General features: G+C 38.8%; 1 protein-coding gene across 1 annotated transcript in view; it reads right to left on the bottom strand.

Annotated features, from left to right (window-relative positions):
* The window catches only part of LOC125328594, a 184,900-nt gene that overhangs the window by 37,940 nt on the left and 120,954 nt on the right, over nt 1-26,006 (bottom strand). The window contains exon 20 of the mRNA XM_048309507.1: nt 21,168-21,327. Within this exon, the coding sequence (XP_048165464.1) occupies nt 21,168-21,327 (160 nt within the window). The remainder of the gene's footprint in view (nt 1-21,167; nt 21,328-26,006) is intronic.

Here is a 26,006-nt window from a genome sequence, read left to right as displayed (position 1 = left end):
ACCATTCCCATGTCCACTCAGAAGTGTGCTCTAGTTCAGAGATAATTCTTCTCTAACTCATACACATATGGCTCCAGAGATGTTTCAAGTATATAACTGGAAGTATCTTTACACCCCCTGGGTAATTCCTCAGACTAGCTACTCCTGAAACTTTTTGCAAAAGCAAGCAATTCATAAGGACATAAATTTGATTAAAAACAGACCTGAGACATTTCCTATGCTCAGTCTTTCAGTCTGCAAAGCTCATGAATCCCTGTGGTTAATTAGGAAATATTACTCATAGTAAGATCTAGTTATAATAAAATGTATGTTGCCTGAACATAGCATCTTAATAAGTTTCAGAAACAGTTACTCCCCCATTTTCCTCCCACAACTTCTCTCTTGGTGACCATGTTTTCTGGTAGGAGGACAATGCCCCTTCTCCCACTTGCAGAGAAGGACTGCATGCTGCCTTCTCTCCTAGGGGTCATTGAGGTGCTTACAGCAGTGAGGCTGCAGGCCAGATGTAATCCCCTGGGAGCAGTGCCAAGCAGTGCTTACATGTGGGACAAGGGAAGAGAGCCCCAGGAAAAGCACACAGGGGAGGGCATAACTTGAGCCCTCAGTCCACAACTGGGGGAGGTAATAGCTCTTTCCTATGTGAAAGCACCTTATAGTTCACTCATATATTACCACAAGAGGTATATCACAAATTACGAATGGTAAAGTATGGAAAAGAAACCCAAATAAATTAACTCAGTCTCAATATTATTAAAAGGAAGCTCAGTCTGGGTAGAAAATTGCAGTATCAAGGAGACAAAACTGCAGGCTGTTGGGTCGGCACAAGGAACAAAACTGGAAGTCTAAATTTTAACAAAGAATTTTTACAAGTATCTATTTTTTACTCTGCTTGGATAGCAACTCCTTCCACAAATCATGTAAGGAATGTAAGCAGAATGTCACTTCATTACATCAGATAGTGGATACTGAGCAGAAAGATGACTGTTTGCTCCCTAATGATTTTGCTTCAATTTTGATAGCTTAACATAGGACAGGTTTCTTACCCACTCACAGAACTAATGAGAGAGGTTCCTATTTTATACTAGATTTTTATTATGTAGTGAAGATATAAAAAAAGGTGAACATTGAAAATTACTGTGGTCTGAGTAAAGCTGGCTAAGCTTACACTACATGGAATACAAAAAATAGCACCTATAACTGATACATTTTCCTTCGAAAGGGCAAATTTTGATAAAATTATTAGTAAAATTAACAATAGGTCTTTAAAAATATAGATCTAATGTCTTTTCACCATTTTTATCTAATAAAATTTTATGCTTCTTACAGTGGAATTTGTATCACATTTATATAATCTTAAATTTCAGCGGAAAACATAAACTATCATTGTTTAGATAATATACTGAAGTTATTTAATATCTCATTAAAAATACGTTTTCTGCTTTGCATGTGTGCTTGATTCACTGCATCTCTGGTGCTTTTATGCTGGTGTACCTACTTTGATCAAGTAAAATTAGAGTATTGGACAGCAACACAGGAATGTATCATGCCCATATATTTTATGTTATTTAACTGCAACCAGAACATTTCCCCATTGTCATAGAAAAACATATCAATCTGCAGAAAACTAAGCATAGAAAAACATCAATCAAATTAGTGTATTATTCAAGAAGAAGAGTGGCAAGTGCACCCAAGAGTAATGTAATGCCTTCTGAAGTTGGCAGAACTAACAAAAACTTGGCTGATACTTCTCAAGGACCGAAAGCACCAAGAGCTGGTTTCTGTGTACCGAAATTGCTTTAGATTGATTTGACTGTTCACACGAGTTTTTTGGTACATGCAGAAGTGTGAGTTTCCAGTCAGAACATAATTTCTCAGCTCTTTGCTGGTTCCTTTTCTCAATATGTGGGATGGGGTTCTTGTATGGTTATGGCTGAACTCCATTCAAAGTAAATCAGAAAACACTCAGCATATCTCTTACTTCAAGCACATTTTGATGGTTTGGTTTTAGGGAAATACTTCCAAAAGGCTGTTGACTTCCAAAGTCTTAGCACATAGAAAATGGGGATGCTCCATCTTTTTCTCAAGTCAAAATATATTTTGAGAAAAAGTAATGAAAAAAAAATATTTTGAGACATTTTTTGGGAGTTTATCTGGAAAGGGTATTTGCAATTTTTTTCTTATTAAGGACTCATTTCTCATCATTGTAAGAGGATCAGCAGTCTTGCTTGACTCTCCTCTTATTTAAGCAGTTTCCAGCCAACTGTAACTTGCATTTCCAGTTAAGATTACAAATTAAAGACCAGGCTATGTAAGTACGCAATCATCCATTAAAGCACTCTTCTCTTTGCCCATACTATTTGCTTCCTTGAAGCAGGACCAGCTCCAGGCATAACTAAAGCAGGCAGATACCTGGGACATGAGTTTTTCTTCTCCATCTCTTTTGCCTGCAGCAGTGGCCCAGCAGCCAGACTGATGCCTGCTATTGCATTCAGGGAAGATCACTGTACTGGACTGCTCCTCTAGAGACAGCAAGACCAGAGGCAGCTTGGGAGTCCCCATCGTAATTGTGAGGCAGCAGCTGAAACCACTCTGTCTCTGGGGTAGCAGCATCCCATTTTATCTGTGCTGCAAAGAAATCTTGAATTTGGCATGGACTGATGGCAATAAGGTTTGTTCTTCTGGATGTAGCTTAAAGCAGACAAGTGCTGTAGTGTCCTGTCTGGCAAAAGCCATTTCAACAGAATGCTAATTTGACTCCCAGAATTCGATTGTGTGTGGTCCCTTGGAACCTGAGCTATCTTAAACCCTAAAGTGTGATGTTTAATAACCAATTTCACAATCCCATTTCTGTTTCCTGGGTTAACACTAGTGTTTGTGAAACAAATGGCCTCTCCAACTTCCAGCGTAAATGGATTTATATATACAATAATTCATTAAAATAGAATGGCTGGAAGAACTACTTTCATCTTCTCTGCCTTGAGATGTTGCAGCTCCATTTTCTAGACTTGTGTTTTCCTCACAGTTTGTTCGTACCCCACAGATATATTATGCATGTAATATATGACTCTTTACTGATCCATTTATCCTCCTGTAACTCTCAGAGATAATTTTATCTATTTCCCTTCAAGTTTTTCATCTGCACATCAGTATCTTCTGCTTTTTGTACTCAGGAAGATGACAAAAGAAAAACCATAGAATCACAGAATGGTTAGGGTTGGAAGGGACCTTAAAGGTTACCTAGTTCCAATCCCCCCTGCCATGGACAGGGACACCTTCCACTATACCAGATTTCTCAAAGCCCCATCCAACCTGGCCCTGAACACTTCTAGGGATGGGGTCTCCACAACTTCTCTGGGCAACGTGTGCCTGCGCCTCACCATCCTCACAGTAAAGAATTACTTCCTAAAATGTTTTCAAAAGTTCCTGAACAGATAGCATCTAAGGGAGAAGCAACTCAATTAGGTTCTGGTGCACCATGCAACAGCATGTCCTCACATTCTTGTTGGTGGTTTGGAAATTTCAAGACTGCTAATAGAGTCAGCCACTATGTGGGAAGTAAAAAGAAACCAAAATAAGCAATGGGCATTGTTACAGTCCAGTTGGTCTCAGGCAGGAGGGAAGACTTGCAGTGGGTTAAAACCTCAAAGATGTTGTACAAGAGACTATATCCAAACTAAGAGCTATGTTATACAGCAGGAAGGTATCAGGTGAACTATAAAACTGCATCTGCACAGCAGAAGAAAGATGCCTGAACTTAAATATTTTGAGATCATTATTATCTTTAATGTTTTAAGTTTATTTTTGCCAGTACCTGATGGAAAAAAGAGAACATGCTTCTTTCATGGCTAACTTCTACGCTGTTTTAAGTTCCACTTCTATACTGGTTACATATGTAAAAAAGAAAAGGTAAATACCATAAATTTACTACAAATTTTATAGAGAGTTTAGACAGCATTAGATGCTCAGCTACCTAACAAATTACTTGATCTTTGTATCTTGTTCAGATAAAGGATTTAGAAGTGGCAAAGAATAAGGAAAAAGCAATTGAAGTGGTATGAACAAACTATGTTGATTTAGAAACCAAGACAAATAAAAAACATTACAATAGAGTTTCAAAAAGTTATGTTTGCAATTTAAAATACCCATAGGGCAGATCTGACTTACATGACCAACACTTAATGTATAGTACATGATAAGATGACACATGCAGTTTTGAAACTTGGCAGTAATTCAGAAAAAGAATACTTTGCTGGCCATTAACAATTTCTGAGCAATGTATTCATTTGTTATATACGCCTGTAGTTGAGTTCCTGAGTGATTATAGTTATAACAGTGTCTTCTTGTGTAATCTTAGGCCACCAAAAGCTGCACTGCAAAATGAAACTAAGGATTAATAAATGAGCTCTCTCCTTGCTCATGCTAACAGTACACTAAATTCACATCCTGAGTTTGCTTTCTGCTATTAAATGCAAATGAAGAGAAGCTGCCACAGATCTACAGGGGTGCAAATGGTAAAAGAACTGGGCTTGCATTTTTGTAAAGGGCCTTGAGGGGTGTGTGGGTGTAGGTGTGTGTGTGTGGGAGCAGGGAGGAGAAGCAGTATGAGCATTGTACTGAAATATTTTAGCATGCTTTAATGCACCTAAATAGTCTCATACAGGGAACTCAAACTAAAATAGTAGGCAACAATGAGAAATCATAGTTTCAGTTTAACGCTGGCAAAGTTTAAATAATAACTCAAGAATCAGGGTTGTTGGCTTTTATGTTTTTGTTTGGGGAGGGCTTTTTGGAAATGCGTGCATATTTTTCAATGGAGCTGGTACTGACTTGCAGCTGTTTGATATTAGACACAAGACCTACCAGCCTTCCAACCTCACATTAGAAACAGACCTTAGGCCAAGTTGTGTCTTCGTTTAGACCTTGGCAACCCTGCTTACATCAGTGGGGGTAATCTGACCTCTCATTTGAATAACGCAGTGCAGTGATATGGTTCTGGTTTATATTTTCTGTGATTGTTCCAGTTTAAATGCAACAACTCCCTGGACTGTGTGCAAGATGAAAATGCCTTCCGGAGGTAACAGAAGCACAGATACGGGAATCATGTCTGATCGGACAAATCATGTGGCAGGCACAGGTGACAGCACCTTGCTAGTCTGGCAACAAACCTACCTGCTAGGGCCTCTCCTTGCAGTGAAAGGATCTGAAAGGTACTGTGGGTGATGGCAAGGCAGCAGGAACGCAGAGCAGAGGGATCAGCTTCCTGGCACAAGTGAATTATGTGTGTGTACATGATCTTTACAATGAAGAAATATCCCTTCTCTCTCTTCACCAGACACAGTAAAGTTCTAGAGTAAGCAAAATTCAGCCCAGACTAGAGAAGAAAACTTTCAGTTGAAAGAACTGCATTAGAATAGGATTACTGAGATAGTAAATATGCTTTAGTAATCCACTGAAGACATATCCTAGTTGATTGTATCATTATTTCTCTGAATTTAGGGAAGTTATGAAAATGGTTGTTTGTACTCTAAAACAACTTTTACTCCCTTATGGAAATGGAGTATTAGAATCCTTCAGGAAATAAGCAAAAGTCTATGACCTATGGTAGCTTTCAACATCACATGCTTAATACAGATATGAAAACCAAAATGTCATGGGGTTGCAAACATGAAAAAATACAGTGAGCTCTCTGTTTATTTTTGTTGTTTTGTTTATTCCACAAAATATCTCCTTGTTCAATTGCAGTGATAATGATTCTCCAAAAAAAACGTGGGTTGAGAGTCTGAATCCTAAGCTTTTAAGTTAGAATCTCTGCCTGACTACACATCAATCAGAAAAAACCCAACAAACTCTAGTCATGACATCACCATGAAAACACAATGAACGGATTTGAGCTGCAGTATCTTTGCCTTTTTCAAGAATTTTCATTAGGTTTTGTTTAAACTGTTCTACCTTTCTTGTGCAGGCAGAAAAGAGGCTTGTTCCATGAAACTAAAGAAAAACAAAACAAAACAAACTTTTAAAGCCAAAACATTTAGCTTAATCCGTCTCTAAATCCTATCACACATTCAACAAATTACAATACTAACCCTTACTGGCCAGAGATGAGGCAATACATGGCAGACCAAGCAGAGTTCCTCCATGGTAGCTTAAAGGGCACTGTCAGGTTTGAAAATCATAAATCCCTTTCTCTTTGTACACTGCTCAGGCCTTTTCATGCTGCTCTGGCACACCATTAGGCCCAAGCTACAGCTTTTCTGAGATGCCAGAACAACATAAACGAGAGTCAGACTCCAGACCCTTACAACAGACTACTTGCACCACCACCAGTGCAAAAGCAGAGTTTTTATTTTCTGGCAAGTCTGACTTACATGTTTTTATGGTGTTTTGCATTCAGCTTGGACAATAACTAAAAATTTAACAGGCATTTATAGTAAATAATAATGATGGAAGTATTGCCTCACCCTTGATCACTTACCCTCTCCAGTACCCCAGCATCTGGAGTGTAAACACTGCAGAAGAATTTTGTATTTACAAAAAAGATGCCAGTGTTGTGATTTGGTTTTGAGGCATTTTGTTTCTTATTTGCCATTTTTGGTTTTTTTCTCCTCCCTCCCTGTCGCCTCCCAAAAGCCCATTCCATTTGCCTTTAGTTTTCATCACAAAGTACTCATTTGGAAGCTACCCAAAGGGTTGATTTCAAGTATTTAATATCACGTACAAATAAATTAACACCAATGAGACACTGAAATCAATGCAAAAACTGCTCTTAAAATGTCTAAAAGCTGTTTATAGCTTCTCAAGCTGGATGTACACAAGTGGTATGAATCCTGGTCCACGTGCATGCTTTTCATAATGTAAATGCAGCAAGAGGAAATTGAGGGTAAAGACTCAAAAACAGTCATAATCCGTTGTCATATCATTCTTGCTCATGCACATGTGTTTATACTTTTACTTGCAAAAACTGATCAAGAAAATATTTTGGATACTTTTTTATTGCTGGGCCTCCTTTTCTTTTAGTCACTTTGTACAACATCTAACTGCGTGCCTCGAGTTTCTTTGTAAGAACCTCCATGGTCTGGGGTTCTCCAGCCATGAAGCATTCCGTACAGGGAGCCATGGCACCTTGGTCCCTGACCCAGCACAGCTAAGGATCTCTGTCCTTAGATGAAGAGTGATGAAAAGTGATGAACAGGGGTCATTTCAACCTGCTAGGAAGCTCTGCAATAGGTTTCTGCTCTCCCCATGCAGGCTAAAACACCCTTTCAGTCACTGGCGGCACATCTGGTCAGTTTAAAGATATCATGAAAACTTGCAGTGCTTTTCTGATGAGCCGTATGCCTGTGCCACAGTGGGTACTCATCATCCTTCAGATATGTGATTGTACATCTATTTTCTTTCAAGAATGCTTCTCAAATCCTAAAATTGCCCTCCTCTGCATACCCATGTTGAGCTGGCACCACCACAGTGGTCAGGACTCTCTTGTTCAGGTAAGAACAAAAAGGTTATCCTGGCGCCTACTTGTTGCAGAGGTCGGGGGCCAAGAGATGGCAGAAATGGTCAGGCAAGCACAAGGAAGCCATGATACTGAGAAAGAAAACCCTGGGTTAGCCAACCACATCCTGGGGAGCATCAGGCACAGCATGGCCAGCTAGTCAAGGGAGAGGATTGTCCCGCTCTGCTCTGCACTGAGGCAGCCTCACCTTGAGTCCTGGGGGCAGTTTTGGGCACTGCAATATAAGAAAGATATTAAGCTCTTAAAGAGCATCCTAAGGAGGGTGAGGAAGATGATGAAGGGCCTTGAGGGGAAGCCATATGAGGAGTGGCTGAGGTCACTTGGTCTGTTCAGCCTGGAGAAGAGGAGACTGAGGGGAGACCTCATTGCAGTCTGCAACTTCCTTGTGAGGGGAAGAGGAGGAGCAGACACTGGTGCCTTCTCTGTGGTGACCAGTGACAGGACATGGAGGAATGCCCTGAAGTTGTGTCAGAAGAGGTTTAGGCTGGATATTAGAAAAAAGTTCTTCCCCCAGAGGGTGGTTGGGCACTGGGACAGGCTCCCCAGGGAAATGGTCACAGCACCCAGCCTGACAATTCAAGAAGATTTGTGCTCTTGGGCATGTGGTGTGATTCTTGGGGCTGCTCTGTGCAGGGTGAGGAGTTGGACTCAATGATCCTTGTGGGTCTTTTCCAAATCAGCATATTCTTTGATTCTCTGATTCTGTGAAGTTTGGAATGGAAGAAAACAAGAATGGATGGGGCTATGACAGAAAGAACAGAGCTTTCGAGAAGGCACTTTTAAAGTCAGACATCCCAGATCTTTTCCCATTCCAAAGATCTCTTTCTCTGTCACTGGAACAAGCAATTTGGTGTTGTGGATACCACAGACTCAGATATTCTGAAATGGGGGATGCTGACAATACCAAAAACCATAAGATCACCTCATCGAGGAGGGCATTGAGGCTGAACCAGGCTGTATACAAATACCTTGCTCCAATCCTGGCACTGCTCTTTGAAGGGAGGAGTGATCCAGAGAGTTCTGCTGCATGCTGATGGAGGTTCTGGCTCCCTCATCCTGTGGAAGGGCCTGATGAATTATGCAGGGCTTATGTCAGCATCACGCCTACCTACCGAGCCAAGGGCACCCTGTGCTATCTGTAGCCCTGAAGGCCTGCACACATCCAATGGATGCTGCCCAGACTTAAGCATGAGGTGGGATAACTTTTGCAGATAAAATATTTCCCATCTGTCTCAAATACTAACAATTACCTGAACCCCACAAAAACCACTTGAAAAGACACGAGTTCTCAAACAGCAAATTAACTAACATCCTCCAAGTTGTTATTCAAGCTGCAGTACACACTGCTTCAAACAATGCCATTTATAAAGCGATAATGAAAGGAACTAGTCTATAAACCTTTCCCTAGCGGCAGGAGGGCTTAGGCTCCCAGGTTCACAAGCCTTCAGTTTATTTGAAGCCCATCAGACTTCAGCAAAGAGGAAACAATCAAGGTAAAGAGAAGAGTAATCCTGAAAAGCTTAACAAGGCACTACCGTGTATGTTTTTTTCTCTGCCTATATTGACTTTGAGACAGAAACCAGCTTTCTACCTTTACTACATTATTTCCCACTTGTTAAATGGCAGTGCATAGCCCAAGTGTGTTCAATAAGGCTAAAATAAGCATCCTTCTTTGTGAACTAGTGAGGTAAGGATCCAGTTGGCAGGCTTGCTCTCTCAGGCAAGACTCATTAATACAAAAGGGGGTTTATCTGAGAAAAGTCTAAATTATGAGTTCTAAATGGGTAATCTCAGCTGCAAAAGAAAACAAGGCTGGGGAGGTTTTTATGCCGTGACTGAGCTTAAGCTTCAAGCCTGCAGGCTAGCGCTACTCAGAGTGTTTCTGATGGGATAATTTTCTATGCAAAAAGACTGATTCATTGAAGAATTACTCATGTCATGGCCAACGTGCCAATTTCAATGGCCGTTCATCTGACAGGCGCAACAACCCCTTCTGAAATGTTTTAAATGACCAGGTGCAATTTTCCCATTTTTAAATAACCTTTCATGGTTACTCTAGCCAGACAAATGTCCTGCAAAACCAGATGAGCTGCTCCCACTGCTGTAGTCTAGGCAGGGTTCAGGAGGAGCACAGCTCCCTAAGGCGCTGCCTAGCTTTGCCCTTTCCCTTTTCCTCTCTCATTTTGAGGAAACAGGAATTCAGTCCTAGTGCCTGACCATAGCACAGAAATGTTATATCAATAAGTTGATCCTAGTCACTGGGTAAATTATGCACTTTAGGGCTACAGTCAGGGATCCTGATGTGCAAATAAGTCCCTGCACCCAGTCACTGGAGGAGTAAAAACCTCAGAAGAGCTGTCAAGGTGATCCCTAAGCCTTAGGTTAGGAACAGTGAGAAGTATTCAAAGCCAACAGGAGAGGAGACCCTAGGATTCATGTGGAAAGTAGATTGTCTGAACAGTGCCCATTATGATCAAGGTGTTGTGAAGCTCAAAATTTTGCTCCATCTTCATCAGAGCATGCCAAACTTAGGAGCTGCCAACTTTTTCTCTTGATCATTTCTTGATATTCCTCTCCAGAATGGTAGTATTTTATTCAAAAAATGTAGATTTTTAAAAGTCTATTCTGTTTTGGGCAAACCTAAGTTTCAAAACAATAAATCTGTAAAACCTGCTGTACTTATATGTCACCTGAATGGGACGATTATTCCTCTCTGGCCACCCCACCTGTCAGATTTTCCATTAATATTAATACACAAACCCTTACAAATGCAACTCCCATTTAACTGTTTAGGCGAATATTTTGCAAGATGAAAAGAACAGCTTTCAAAATACAGGAAAAATCCAGAGCACGCGACCACATTTCACAGGTCAGTGGCTGGGATAGCAGGAGCTGCTGAAGGAGAGCTGAAGGAACAAACTCGCTCAGGGGCATTTTAGCACTCTTGTGATACGATACCCGTATTCATCAGCATGCAACAATCCCCTCTCCAGATGAAAAACAGTACAGATCATGTTCCTAATAAAACAGCCAATTTGCCTCCTTCTCTTTTTTGTTGTTGGAAGGAATTCCTTACAACCTCACCTCCCTGGGGCATGTCTTCCTCTCCCTCTTTGTCAATCAGGAGAAAACAAGGCTCTGTGCCACAACAAAGTCTTGCTGGCTGGCCTCAGAGACACTCACACCAGGTTTCAGACAGACCCAGGAAATTACTGTTGGTTTAGATGCCCTGATTTTTGCTAAGATAGGAAAAATGATGTAGATGGGAAGCATGATGAGAGCACATTTGTGCCCTGACAAACACGTCAGGGTGAAAATCGTGACCCCCTTCAGGAAACTTCAGCATATAAGCTCTGGACAGTGCTTTCAGGCTTCAGCAGACGAAGGCTAATCCTTCCCCTATATTTCTAAGCTTCAAAGGGTAGCTATTTCAAATCTTGTGCCAGAGCTGGGGTTTGTAGCCTGCTGAGACCACAGGTTTTAGCATATCTATAGCAGGAAGGACAGGTATCCTCACTGAGTCCTATGACCTACATTCATTCTGCTTGCACTTGGCTTTAGCTAAGACAAAACTCATCTGTAGGCTCAGGCTCAGTTTACTTTGCCTTCTGAGCTCAGGTTAAGACAGAAAACAGAATGGACCTGTTTAGGCTTGAGATCAAGTGTGTATCTTTGCTAAAGTCACTGCTTAGGCAAAACCTCAGCCTTTCCATTAAGTCTCCTGGAACTGTTACACACAGCCAGACCACAGCTCTCTATATGCCACCAGCCCCATTCAGTGGGCAAAGAGATTTTGCTCTGCCCTGTGCGGGTGTCTTCAGTAGTCTCTGCAGTGTGGAATTTTGCATTTAAATATCATTAGTTCCCAGAATATTTAAAGGTCTTTACTAGAAAGCAAGCTTCTGAGGCTTCAGTTTTGTAACGTTGCTTAAGTGTTCTCTAATGCATCTAAAGTAATTCAGCCTTTGTCAGCAGCTTTACGTGTGAAAATCACAAAATGGTAGTAAATTTAATTTCCTTAAAAAGAAGAAATAAAGAGCCCTTGTGATGTGATAACTGCAAAACCATGCTTGCAGTTGCGTACACAATTGATATATGAACTTCATGCATTTGCATATGCAAGCTCACACCTACATGGTAATTTAGATGCTAAGAATTTCACTTATCCCTAACCTCACCAAGTCAATGGGCATTGACGGTACCCTGCCCAAGATCAGAGGATGTCTGATGCCAGAGTTGTAATAAGATGAATTACATCTTAATTAGAGAATTTAGTAATTAGAAAAGACTGAGATCTTTTAAAACCATATCCTTGGAACAAAAGAAATTTGTTTAACACCGAGGAGGATAAATCAGATATAAGCAATATATCAATTAGCAGATAAAACAAATACTAGTTTTTAAACAGCTACACAAACCCATAATGGACAACACAATAATTTTTCCATAATGTGAGTTTCTTCCTAAGCCTCATATGTTAGCGATTATGTCTTTAAATCATGAGTGTTGATATTTTATATAACATTTTTACTCACTATTGTAACATTGAATGTTCTCATTATTCAGATATATTGCTAATTCTTTTCAGAATCCTGCTAAGTTACTGGTCTTGAGATCTTGTATGTGCCAAATGAGTTACCTGTATTAAACACTCCAAGAGAACAAATGAGTGCAGGGAGTAACCTTTTTTACAGCACTAATGTAATCATGTTTACAGCACTACCTGACAACCATATGAGAGACCTATTGGCTAATTCTGTTTTGTGCAAAAAATGAAGAGTCAGCTGATTTTTGTTACAAAGAGTAGGAATCACCATTGTTAAATAAGTGACTGTCCTGGGGGTTTTCAGAGCTGCTCACATCATACTTCAACCTACCAAGGGGAGGAGGGAGTCATTGTATGAATTACTCCTGCAATATTTCATGAGCTAGTAAATTTTCTATGGAAATTATCCAGCTTGATGAAAATGTCTGTATTTCAAACCTCACAAGAGTCTGATTTAGAAGAGAAATAGTGCTCGTTTACTGCAGCTTCATTGAAGACAAAGATGGAGAGAATCTGAAGTGTTGAAATGTTAACATTCCAAGAAAACTAATTATCATATTTTCACTTGCAAACTTCAAGCCTGCTGCTAATTAATCTCTGTGGAAAGGCTGTGTATGAATCAAATTATAATGTAAGTCAGATTATACAGGATGAGATGTATAACATACCCTGCCACTGAGGAGAAACAAAATGGATTGCTTGCACAGAAATGACAAAAAACCCAAAGAGCTTGCTCTTCATTAGTGCACCGATCTGTACCAGCCGGCTGATGACAGATTCACCCCAACGGAGTGTTGCAAACCACCTTGGATTTTCAAAAGTTTGCCTGTGGTCACAAATTATCTAGATGCAAGGAGAAAAAACTGTTTGACTGAGCAAACCTTGATGTGGCACTCACAGAGTTCTGTTGTGAAAACATCTTGAGGGCAATCAAGTGCCATTAGCACATGTCAATGAGGCTTCCCATGAATTACTACAAAAATTACAGTTAAGTGTACTCCTCCTCCATCACTGTCCAACCTCTCTGACAAAACAGTTTGGATGTCTGTTGAAGTATTACAGAAATTAACACCTTTCTGCCAGTGTATAATCAGAATAGTCAGCAGACTATTAGTTTGGTTCATCTGCATTAATGCCTATATATAATTCATTTATTGATTATAGGATTAAAATTATTTGTTACCATTTACTCTGGAAATTCTATATTGTGCATGTAATGGGGATAGTAAAGGAGACTTGAATTATCAGTTCTCATTTAAAAGGGAAACAAAATATATATTGAAAGGGGAAATAAAATACATGCTTTCTAAACAAAATATAATGTTTACTACCTCTCTACTTAAATTCCATGGAGTTTGACTACATAATTTTGTTTTCACTTTATAGATTTACCATGAACATGCCAACCAAAAAAAAGAAATGTTGTAAGTAGCTCATAGCACTTGCATCCACATAGTTTGCATGGTTTGCTTTTCTTTTTATCTGTTGTTATTCTATCAACTTATTGTCATACAACTTTCAGATTGAGAGAAGCTTGCATAGATGTGGGGGTTTAAATCCCTTTTTTCTCTTTTTTTTTTGTTCGTTTGTTTTTGGTTTTGTTTTTGTTTTTCTCTTTAAGATGGGATACAACATGGAATCAAGCAAGTTCTGTGCAGTGTTACTCTACCATCCCCATTTCTAATGCTGTTTCCATTAGTTTACTTGTTGATTATATCTGTTCTACCATTTTTATAATTTATTACAAGGCCTCTTTTTGTGTGCACATCTGTTTAAGCAGTTCCACTCGTTAGACCAATCCACACAGGCAAAAGAAAGTTTTCCTTTACCTAGACGACATTACCTTGTTTTCCACAGCTTGCACATACACACTTTCTGATGAATTACTAATCAACAGTTGTGAGGTTTAATGGCATACCTGGGTATGGTCAGCATAGTTGGCTATTCCAGATGCTTCCAAACATCCACACTTCCCACCTTTTTCTTTTCACCCAACACTCCCTGTGGACTAAATACTCTAAAAGAATAGTAAGAAAAGTGTTTCAGAACCAGATGGCCAATTCAACCCTACACAGTTCAAGGCCTTGTCTTTTCATACAGAAATAATTTTGGTTTAAATCTAGGAGTCAACAGAGTGCTACCCTCTTTTCTGACCTCACATTTTGCTCTGTTTTCTGTACATCCCATTACTGGTCTGAGCCTTCCCTCTGCTCATCTCTGACTTTCAATCTCCATTTAATCTTAAAAAAAATACAGGCTCTGCCTTCAATAATTTATCCCAGATGAGAATCTGAACTTATGCACACAGATCACGAAGAAGTTCAGTGAGACATGGCCCTATTTCCTCCCCTCTCCTTTGCTTACACATATAGATGGAAATTCTGGCCCTAATAAAGTCAGTGCAAGTTCTGCTGTTGACTGCAAGGGGTCGAGGTTTCCCTCCTACAATTTCTGTAGCAGATAGGTGATTACATGTCACCTTAACATGCTGAGCTAAATTGTTCTGGACTAGCAGGGTAGCTTGGTTGTACTGACTGAAACAATTGTGCATTACCCCAGAAAACACAGTGATTTATTCATGCTGGCACGTAAGGAATTAAATTCTATATTACTCCTAATTTTTCTAGATATGCTCACAGTCAGCTTTGCTACTGCTTTCTACTCTCCTATGTTACTCTTACAGCACAGATCCTTCATGCAATCTCAGTTGCTGGAGACACTGTACTGAGAGTTCCACTGAGCAACTTCAAAAATTTTTGCAATAAGGGTTAAGGTTAGGAAGAAGAAACCTAATTTTGAACTTGCAAAATGCTAGGTTTCTAAAAGATCACTGAAACTAGTTTAGTGAAATCGATTGAAATTATAAAACCTTATCAGCAGCAGCTTGAGAGATGGCAGTCATTTGTTATTTCTAAAAGATATAATACAGTGTATATGAGGTAGAGTTTATATACATAAGGTATAGCTCATAGTCACAAAAAGTTTGCGAACAGAAGAGTGAGTAAAAAAGAAATTTACATTTTGTATACTTTTGCTTTCTCAACATGATTTTCTATCTTCCTTTGCACATCAGTGATACCTAAATCAGCAATTTGAGAAGAGTTATTCTACAGAATCATGATTGTATAGTTATCTTTTATAGCTGTCCTTTTCCATCAGCTTCTATTACCTTGCATTTCTCTCAGTTTCCTTCTATTTTCTTTGGCATGGTTGTGTCTTCTGCACAAATTTCTGAACCACTTTTGCTTCTTTTCTCCTATTACTACCTTGTGCTTTCTGACTTTTCCTTCAGGCTTCCACAATCTGTACCATGATATTATACCTTCCAGCTCATTTCCTCAATCTTCTTTTTTAGTTTTTTCTATTTAAGTCAAATTATGCCTACCACTTTTCTCCTCTCTTTTGGTAATTGGTCTTCCTGAAAGGCAACATCAAAATTTCTGTTTGTGTTCATGGGAAAAATTCACCCTACAACTTCAAAAAGACCAAATTTAAGATTATCAGATCCATTAGATTCAAAGAAACAGGCTGGTGTTCTTGTTCAAAATTTGGCCTAGTCTCACCATTTTTTTCACCAAAAAGAGGCAAGAAATCACACTCAGAATAGTGCTAAACCTTCAAAGAGAAAATATACCAATTATGCTGTCAGTATGTTCTTCAGCCTTTTTTGATCTACACTACAGTCAAGTTACACAAGGGGATCTGGAGAGCATCAATCTGGGGTTTTTAATTAGAGCACAGTCAGGGATTCTGCTTTTTCTGTTTCCAGTATCCAACAGCAAGAAAGCAGCGTACCTATTTCCATTTCTCACTACACACTATGTGCCACACTTTCCTTGGTCTAGCACTGGCTTTCAGATGACTTCAGTTTTTGCCCTTCACTTCCCTCTATCCATTGTCCTGTATGTGCAAGCAAGCTCCAAACTGCAGTGTTGGAGCAAGACCGGGGCCATAAGAAGAGACAAATTGCAGCAATCTCAGGTGTGGTACCACCTGCCTTCCTCAGCCTCCACCCATGGTCCAGCAGCTTTGCTGCAGCACGGACTAACTGGAGGCTCATGAGGCTTCCTCTAAGACAAGATCAAAAGTTAACCCCCTTGTGCTAAATGAGTTAAATTACTTGCTCTCCAGCAGCCCTTGTAACGCTGCCAACATCAGTTTGCTCTCCTGCCACTGCTGATTCCACTAGCAAGGGCAGGATTTTGCCCTCAACAATTCACAAGTAATTAATGCATTATTGAACAGGAATAAATAGATAGCAATTAAATAACAAGTATTAATGACTTATTTATTAACATATTAATAGTTGGCCTGAGAGTAATAAATGCAAATTAGTGTAAAGTGGTACCAAAAATTGTGTCGATAATAGGCCCTGAAGTAATCTTGTGTGTTCAAGATAATTACAAATATATTTTCCTTTCAAAAATCTACTGCCGGGTAATTTTTTATGGTTTGCTATAATATCATTTTAAAATTAGAAAATTAGCCCTAGTCTCATTAAAACAATTTTGCAGTGCATCAGGCTTTATTTCAAGTGTAAGTTTCACATTATCTTCTTGCCTACAGACCTTGCATTTTTTTTCCACAGAACCTCCTCATGTGCCAGTATTTTGGGCCTATGCTTGGTATACTAACAATTTTGTTTCAGGTTATGTGTTGCACAACTTTTCTCATTGTTAGTATTACTACATAAAAGTAGTAATACTAACAATGCAAGCAGGGGTGGTACTTTGAGGGCTAAGTCCAGTAAAAAACTCCACGTGCCATATTTTTTGCTTTTCATTCCTGCTAATAGCAATTCCTCTGATAAATAGTTCAGAGGCTTTAGACATGACCAAAGTGATGAGAACATAACACCTAACAACCAATGCAGTCACAAAGAGCCATTTTTGGTCTGCAGTTTTACTAGAAATACTTCCCCCCCTCTTTTTCTTTTTTAATTCTTATTTGTTTAGACAAAAGAAAACCCCACTTCATACCTTGGCTCTAAACTGTTACTTGACATTGGAAAAGTGATTACTTGGTGAGGACAGAAAGACATTGTCGTTTTTATCAGTTCTAGAAAAAAAGAAAAAGGCTTGGCTACAATCCAGGGTCCTGACCTCATCACTGGTCTGCTAACAGTAGCAGATTAAAATATTCCAGTCTGCCACCAGTCCTGATTTTACCAATTCTAGAATCTGACACACATTTAACATGTGACTGTCTCTAATAAAAGATCAGCAAATATTCAGCTCTGTGTCCATGTTTGTAACAGGTTGAGGAATGGAGGCCCAGTCTTCCTCCTAGCATTGGTGCACAGAACAGTGCTTCAGCACGTTTGCTTCTAGGAATGTTTCTGCCTGCCTCTGTAGGCGGCATTTTTACTTCTTTGCAGCTTTCCTTGTTAAAGGCATTGTAAATGGCTTCTTCCAAAATAATCAAGTGCATTTCTGTAAGGTACAGGGCAATGGTGGCTCTCCCCCCACGGTGCCTTCCGAACCACTACGTAAATGTGATTGGGGCCGTGTAATCTGTGTACCTGGAAATATAATTCGTTTTGTTGCTAATGAAGGTCCTACGGCACAAATTTATTAAAGGTATACTTTTCCATGGGATAATAATTGGGTCGATAATATTAAACTCATAGGCTCATTATTTAATTGCAAGGGCAGATTATGAATACAGCTTCTAAAATGTATTTTAATGAAAAACACTACGTCCTGACCTAATCATATCAACCTTATGCTATCTAATTAAGGATGCAAAAAATCATTAGAGTTGCAAAATATTAGTTCCAGCTCCATCAGGCTGTTAGCTGCCCCTTCATGAATATATATATTTTTTTACTCTATGATAAATAGTTAATGAGGTAAAAATGACAAAATTTGCATGTAGGCAAATTAGTTTAATTGAGTGATGTCTTCCTGGTCTACAGAAAGTGACCTTTTTCCTATCAAAAGAAAGACTGAAAATACTTTTAAATGATGATATGGATGTCATTCCACAAATGACAAATCACTTCTCTGAACAATATAAAAATTATAAAATGCAATAACCTTAAATTCTCATCATATTGTAAATGTGTCCTCTGCTGCTGCATTTATCAATTTAATAAAAGGAAATTAAGCATATTATAAAATACCCATTTATGGGGCAATTTTTAATCCAGAGAATAAAAATGAGAAGCACATGGTTAATAGCAAGAAAATATTGCAAAAATGTAGACCTATTTCTTCCAGAAGGTTTGACTGACTATTTACTTGAATGACCTCCATTTAAAATATATTTTTTATATGGAATGATGTAAGATATGGCAGTCTCATGCTTCCCTTTATAAAAATTGTTCACAGTTAATTTTGTATTTTATTTAAAAATTAACACATTAATAATGCATGCAATAAGACCTAGTGATGTGTCTTCCATACTGATTACTTTGTACAATAAGACATACAAAAAGAAAGGGACAAGATAAATACCTTATGCAAATCTATGGCAGAAAAAAGGGTCTTTCAGTATCTGCAGTACCTAGGAGCATAAAAAGACCTGCAAATACAGTTCCCAGTCTTGCAGGGAGATGCTCTGTGTGGAGAACATCTTTCTAGAATGGAGCGAGTCTTTATTACAAAACTAGATTTGCCAGAGAGCTAACAAAATTTCCTTTGATGGCTCTCTTTTTCATCAAAATAATACCAAAAAAAAAAAAAAAAAGTAGATGGGAAAGATTTATGAAGACTGGTTCTTTTTCCACAGTATTCATGTTTTGTACCAATAATTCAGGAGTTTTGAACAACAGTCTCCACTCACAAATTTCCCCCATTGTGAGGCAGACCCTGTGCCCACTGAAGTAGATGGTAGAGATCATTTCTAGAGATGCCAGTGGTGCAAATTCCTGTGCTCTTTCCACATTACTCATATCTTCTTCCATCATATAGTCTGCGCCAGTATGTCCCCCAGAGAACAGGAATGTTTAACACTGTCACAGCCTGGCTTTTGATTAGGTATGAAATTCATGCAGATGTAGACAGAATAAGAACCAGAAACTTAGGGACTTTAGTAAAGACAAAACTGTGCATGACTTTGCTTTGTTGAATGAAATGTGTGCTGCTCCCTGTGCGGCATTGGGATTCTTCCCTCTGACTTCACTCCCTGAGCTGCTGGATCCAGCTGAGGCTGGGTCCATTTTAAAGGATCTCACACTAAGGTTAGGTAAACGTATTTCAATGTGGCCTTTCATGCAGGCTGGGCTGCATACTGGGAGCAAAACTAGGCACTTACACGTGTCTATAGCTATGGCTCATGTCTTTCAGTGTTCTGGCCCTTGAAGGATGTCTTACCGTAGCAGTGGGCAACCCGTGTTTCCTCCATTCAGGTACAGACTATTTGTACACAGAGAAATAATTTTTCTTTCCATTCTTTTCCATTTGTCTTTAGCCCCCACACCTCCTCCTTTCTTCCCACTCTTCTTTTTTTCTTTTTCTTTTTTTTTCCCTTATTCAGCCCTTTCTGTACTGCTTCAAGAAATTATATGCTGGTAATATCATTAGAAATGTATTCAGTACTTGAAAAAGAAATGTAGTTGTTTGCAGTTTCCTCATCTGCCACTTTTTCCATATGGCATTGTTGGTCCTGGCATATAAAATGAGGTCCACTATATGTATTCTTTGCTTGACCTTACTTAGCTTGTAACAGAGACAATAGAAACAAACTGTCAGTGGTTATGCTTTGACTTGATGTGGAAAAAAAAGTGTTATTTTACTGACTGGGAAAAACAAAATAAGTTTTATCTGTATAAAAAGCGGGAATGTCTGAGGCAGGTGGTTGTGGAAGCTTGTTGACTCTTTCAAACCTTTTCCCTCCCCTCTGCTAAAATGCCATGTGGTGCTCTACACTTTCCCACAAAAATTAAGCTTACTGAGTATCTGCTTTTTCATTCAATTTTTTCTTTCGGGGTCCAAGCTGTCATCACAGGGAAAAAAAAATGTGGAAAATAATTACAGCTGTGGCAGATGTTTATAACAGTGACAACTGAGGCTATATATTTATATAAACTGCTGATCTTTCAAAGGTAGCTATAGAGACTTGAAAAACCTGAAAACCCTAATCTTAAGTCCCTTGTTCCAGAGGGTTAGAAAAGACAAACAAAACAACTCATACATGCTTAAGAGGACTAATTTCCTTCCTATCTGGAATCTGTTCGTTTTTACATTGAAGCAGGAGAGTTACTAAACAAAGCATTGTACACAGAGGCACTCAGAGATGTATAAATCAAATTGATGAGCACTTTAGCAATTGTCCAAGAGCTGGTTTGTAAAATAGTCCTATGGGAATTAAGAACAACTGATGCAAAGCTAGAAAGCAAGGAAGAATAAGTACCTCAAAGAAGGAAGACAATGTCCCTAAGAGACTATTGACCACATTACTTCTATTTTCAACTCTCTGAAAGCAATCATGACCAGAAGCCTCATTTGTGGATGGTGTCTCCACCACTGGACCCTTTGCAAACACAGAATGTATCTCCTATACTTCACAGCTTAAGGTCTGTATATGAGACTAGAGGCTAGGGCCTTAACAGAAAAGAAAGAGGAATTCTTTTGATAACCAAAGTAGAGTACCTTCCCCTACAGATTTCCAAATTTCCACTCTTCTGTGCAATCCTGGAGGGAAAGGGCCAGGGAGCAGAGCATGGCTCTCATATCTGACTCACCAAATGCACACCCCCTTCTCAGGGCAACCTCACCTATACCCTCTTGGAATGAGCTCTACTTGTTCATGGAAATCCTCCATTTGCTGAGCTGGATGAGAAATTGTCTGGGATGATACTGACATTTAAACCAGCAGTAAGTCTCTAAGACCCAGTCAAGAACCACCAGATGGCACAGATAATTTTTGACATCACTGATGCCTCTAAGCCTTTGGTTACTAAGCAGATTGTAACCCCTTGGGATGTTCAGCCAATGCACATGCAACATCACAAAATTCTCCTGTACGTGCTTCTTCTTAGCTTCTCCATTCAATGAAGCACCCTAAGAATAATTTTCTAATATCTAAGTTCTTTTAAATAATACACAGAAATACAAGGCATTAATTTGGACCACAGACTCTTTCTGGAGACTGTTCACCACTCACCATCCGTCTTTCACCATTGATTCCTCTCCACTGCTCAGCCCTCTTCATAACGTAGCTCAGCTCCTGACTGGAAATCTCCAAGTCCAGTGGAACAAAGAATGTGCCTTCCTCACCATGAATACGTTGAAATACATCCAATAGCCAACCTTCACTGTGTAGCCTAAGGATAGAAATGATATATTTGGTTCATCTTTGAAAGGACTGCTCACATAAAAAAAAAAAAAAAAATCATTCTTCTGTAGACTTCTAAGTCTTGGTTTTCCCTTCATGACTATGCTCTCTGCCCATAAGTAAGAAGCTTCTTTCCCACAAGTTCTCCAACATACAGCCATCCCCAGCCCTCTGGAGAATTTACAGTACCTGAATCAAATCACATAAATGTAAGCAGCAATTTATTTTAATTATTTAAAGGCACTGACCTCCCAAAAAAGATCTTGATCTTCCTTCCCTTAGAAATGTCTAATGTCTGTCCTTAGCACTGGGCTGGGTAACTAGTTCCAGTAGCAAAGTTAGACAAGAATGGAAGTCCTGCTGTGCCAGGGTTCAATAACGGGCAAACCACATCATATAGAAGGGAACTACTCACCATGTTTTTTCAACCCGAAGCCTGAAGCCTATACAACCTAAACTTCTCTTGATGTTAGAAAAGTCCATTTCATTTGTTGGCTTTGTTCTTCAATGATGTTTCTATTCCGTGATAAGGAATTGAATAAGCACGACACAGTAAAATTTTCTACCACAAGAAAGGCTTGCTGTGTGGCATTTTGATGTAGGTGAAACCAAGAAATATTGTGGGGCTTTTGTAAAAGCCTGGCGTCACATTTTTATCCTAAGATGAACTTGAAAACATCAAAACATTGCTGTTTGATTCAAATGGCTCATCTTCAATTAATCTCTTTCTCATTCTACTTTTATTTCAAAAATGGGTTCAGTAAAGAGAGATCAGAAAATCTGTAATCTCAGCTTTGGATATTGAACTGAGGTCTTTCCTTTTGTACCCTTTTCCAAGCTAATATCTTACTGCAATTCAGCTGTTTCTTGGTGCCAATTTCAACATTTTCACCCTTCCCAGAGACTGGCTGAGTAATCACATGAAGCGCATGGATTGCTGTGGCACTGCAACCAACAAAATGCCTGGATTTCTGTGAGGCTGTTCAGGTCCTTCATTTCTTGGCAGGTGAGAGACAAAGGCCAGGCATAACTCCTTAGACCCTCTGAACTCTCACCCTTCTCATGTACTGCAGCACCAGTGACAGTTCTTGTGACTGGTCCTTATCCTTGGGTCTTGTAGTGGCCTGTGTGTGGTGAACAATGCCTGGGAGAGGCAGAAGGATGTTCAGCTAAACCAGAATGAAGTTCACATTGACATCAGCTCTACATCACACCTTACAGTGCTCACAGAAAGTGCAGAGAAGCACACTCAGTAAGCTGCTTAGTACAATTTTGCCCACAAGTGAGATTTAGTGTGGAACTGAAATAAGGAGGTGCACCAACAGACAATTTTTCAACTTGATCTCGGGAGGAGCTTTAGCTCTCCCTTCAAACAGGAATGTGTACCTTAGGATCAATCACCATATCTAAGAGTTTCTGCGATGGAGTAGCTATTCTGATTCCAAAATCTGGCAGCCTGACTCAACATCAGATCAGGAATTTATATCTCAGGCTTTCCTGCAAAGGTTCTCTCTGTACTTTTTTCCCTGCCCTTCTTTTTTGAAACATTCCTTTTTGAAGCTGCAGCCCTAAATTAGCTGTAGTTTCCAAGATGTCATTTTAGAATCCTCTTATCAAAAGGGGAGAGCAGGTGGAAGATAATCTAATCAAGATGTAGGTAGTCAGGGAATATAAACAAACTGGCTATCAAGAAATAATAGAAAATGCTCTAAAGTGTGAAATGCAAATCAGTGCTAAGGCAGAGCAGGATACCAAAGTAGCTTAAAACACACTATAGAAGAGATTATTTTTTATATATTAGTAGTGTCCTTTATGTAGTAATTTACAAAATTCCACAGTGTCTTCAAAGAAAAAGTTTTTCTCTTAGTCTCAGGATCTACATCAGATGTTCTTTTGATACAATAGATACATTTGTGCAAGAATTGACTTATAACTTGTTATAAGTATATATTATCTTGTGCTTGGTTGAAAAACTAGCAATCAAGCTGGTGGACTTTCTGACCTTCTGTTCATGTTGAAGCAATATTATTCCATAGTGTTCATGTTTGACATTCCAGGTCAGCAATTTAAAAGGCTTGCCACTTGTCTTTCTAAATAACAAAAAGACCTTGGCATTTATTTAAGCTTACTTAATGCAACATTCTTATTTCAACTTAAGTAAAATTTAATGCAGTTAAATTACTATTTGCTGCCATAAACATTTTCTATATGAAGATTTTAAGCACATGGTTATAAACAATATCATTAACTTTGAATTAATTAAGAATCATGAAGCCCGTCTTTCAGCTTTGTTCTTTTTGTCCAAAAGTGCTCTGCCTGCTCCTGTTACCTGCTTTAACTTCTTTTCTTTGTCATGAAAACTAATAAAACACTTCTTATACTTTAACATACCTTGTTATAAGAATGAGTTATTTTTATTGCTAATACAATAAAAAAATCAAAACACAGATTATGTTTTCTAGGCATATGAGAACCAGTATAATACCCTACAAGTTCATTTACTTACCTATCAGAAAGAATAGAAAACATTGAAATTATTTCCTACCCAGAGTCTGATTTAAAAAATGGTCTTTTCAAAGAATTACACAAACCAAAAATTAAAGGGTAGATTTAGTGGTTTAAAACAATTTATTACATCTTAGCTTGAGCCTTTCTCATCCTTTTTGGGGAAACCACCATTAAAAATACAGAACCAGTTTTGCTGTTAACACTTAAAAATGTAGATTTTTGAAGCTTTTCCCTGAAAAATGTTTCAATACCAGGAAGTTCAGATGCTTTCCACCATACTCTTCATTCAGATGGGTCTGCATTTTCTCACAGTGTAGAAAACATTTCACCAACAAACTCCTGTCTGTTTCTAATGTCTGGTAGAATTAAAAGGAAGGAATTGCAGCCAGTGCCTCTTCATTGTTGCAAAAAGTAATTAGAATACCTCTCCATGCTAGTTGTACTACAGACTCCCAAGACACCCAAGGGGAACCAGATTTATTGAGGTATTTTGGTTTATAAAGAAACAAATAAATGCCTACTGCTACTTATCCCCTGCCCATTATTTCATTAGCTTCCTGGCTGTTCATCAGCGCTACCATGAAGCTTTCTATCTGTGGCAGAAACAGACACGGCCCCTGCTTGCTTTGGTGGTCTTGTGGGTTCAGTGTTCTTATCCTCTCTTTTACACAATGCCAAACACTTCAGTTTAATGGCAAGCTGCTGAGTAATTCCAACAAATGTCACCAGCTCCTCCATCCAACAGCCAAAGTCTCCCCTGGCATTCGGGGTCTTAAGATGCAGAAAGTATCACTCAATATTTATATTGGTTCACCTTGCAAGAGCAAAATGTGGTGAATGCTTATTTAAAAATATATGTTTTCTGTACTGAGCAACATTCCACTTGAAAATATTTGAGATATGGCATCTGAGAAATATTCATACAAAGAGATGCTACTGCCTTGGCAGTAATACTATTTTCTCTTGAAAACAAATGCTGTTATGTCAATATTCAGGAAACAGTGTTATGAAATGCAGAGATAGTTTCCCTAAAAACATTTTTGAAGCTTTTAATTCTATCATTATTGGGCTGATAGTGTGCTGCTCAAGAGTCCTAGCTAGGTGCCAGTTTCCCACGGAGTTGGCTACAGACGTTCAAGGAAGAGAAAGTTGATCCAATAGTAGAAGCTCCTTATATAACTGTACTCTGCACAGACTCCAGTATTCAAAATGTTTTCTTTTGTTTTCAAGCAAAGAACTTCAAAGACTTTATGCACTGTAACAGATTTTGTTATCTTCCCTTTGCTTTTGTATTTTGCTATGAATCATTTTTAAAATGTGTTATGCTAAGACAACTTTTTTTCCCCTAGTAACATTATTCTCCCACCCCTTTATTGGAAAACATTATGGGAAAATTGATCCAGAAGGGAAGGTACCTTTGATGATCTTGCACCTGTTCCCCAGACAATGAAGATGTTGGTAATATTCTCATAAAAACCTGCCTTACAAATGTTTTAATTTAAATTAATTTTCCTGAGTAATAAACGACAGCAGCTAAAACTTATGAAGCTATTCAAAACTATTAAGTCAATGATTAAGAAGGCATTAACGTCTCAAAAACTAATTAACTAGACTACCAGTACATTGGAGTTGTATACAGCTCCCAGGAATGTCGGAGCTCTGAAATACTTTGCAGAAATTTAGAATGCCATTTATCTTTTTCTGCCTGCTGCAACAGATTTTGTGGAAGGGGGACCGAAGGATGATACAATCAGGTGGAGGGTGTATGCTGAGCTTTGCTGTTCTTACACCTGCCTGCATCTTGCCTTTGCATGTGGCTTTTTATTGGTGTTTGCCAGTATTCATCACTGGGTGAATCGAGGGCCAGAACAAAATTCCTACTGCATTATAAATGATTCACTTAGGAAAAAAATACTTTTTCATTCAATATATTAGACAATCTATCTAATTAATTTTTGGTGTCCCACACCTGTCCCTATTGACTGTGCAGCTAATGGTGTCTACTAGAAAGATGGCAAGAAAGGTAGTTGGTCAAATTTCATGAGGAACTGAGTTTAGAAAATGGGCTAATGTCACAGAAAAATTATTTGGATTAAATCATTTCATGACAACTCAGTCCCAAGAAGTCAAAAATCCTATATTTTCAAAAGGCTGTAAGGC

Source organism: Corvus hawaiiensis, chromosome 1 (genome assembly GCF_020740725.1).
Source record: "Corvus hawaiiensis isolate bCorHaw1 chromosome 1, bCorHaw1.pri.cur, whole genome shotgun sequence".
Taxonomy (NCBI): domain Eukaryota; kingdom Metazoa; phylum Chordata; class Aves; order Passeriformes; family Corvidae; genus Corvus; species Corvus hawaiiensis.
This window is presented reverse-complemented; position numbering and strand designations above follow the sequence as displayed.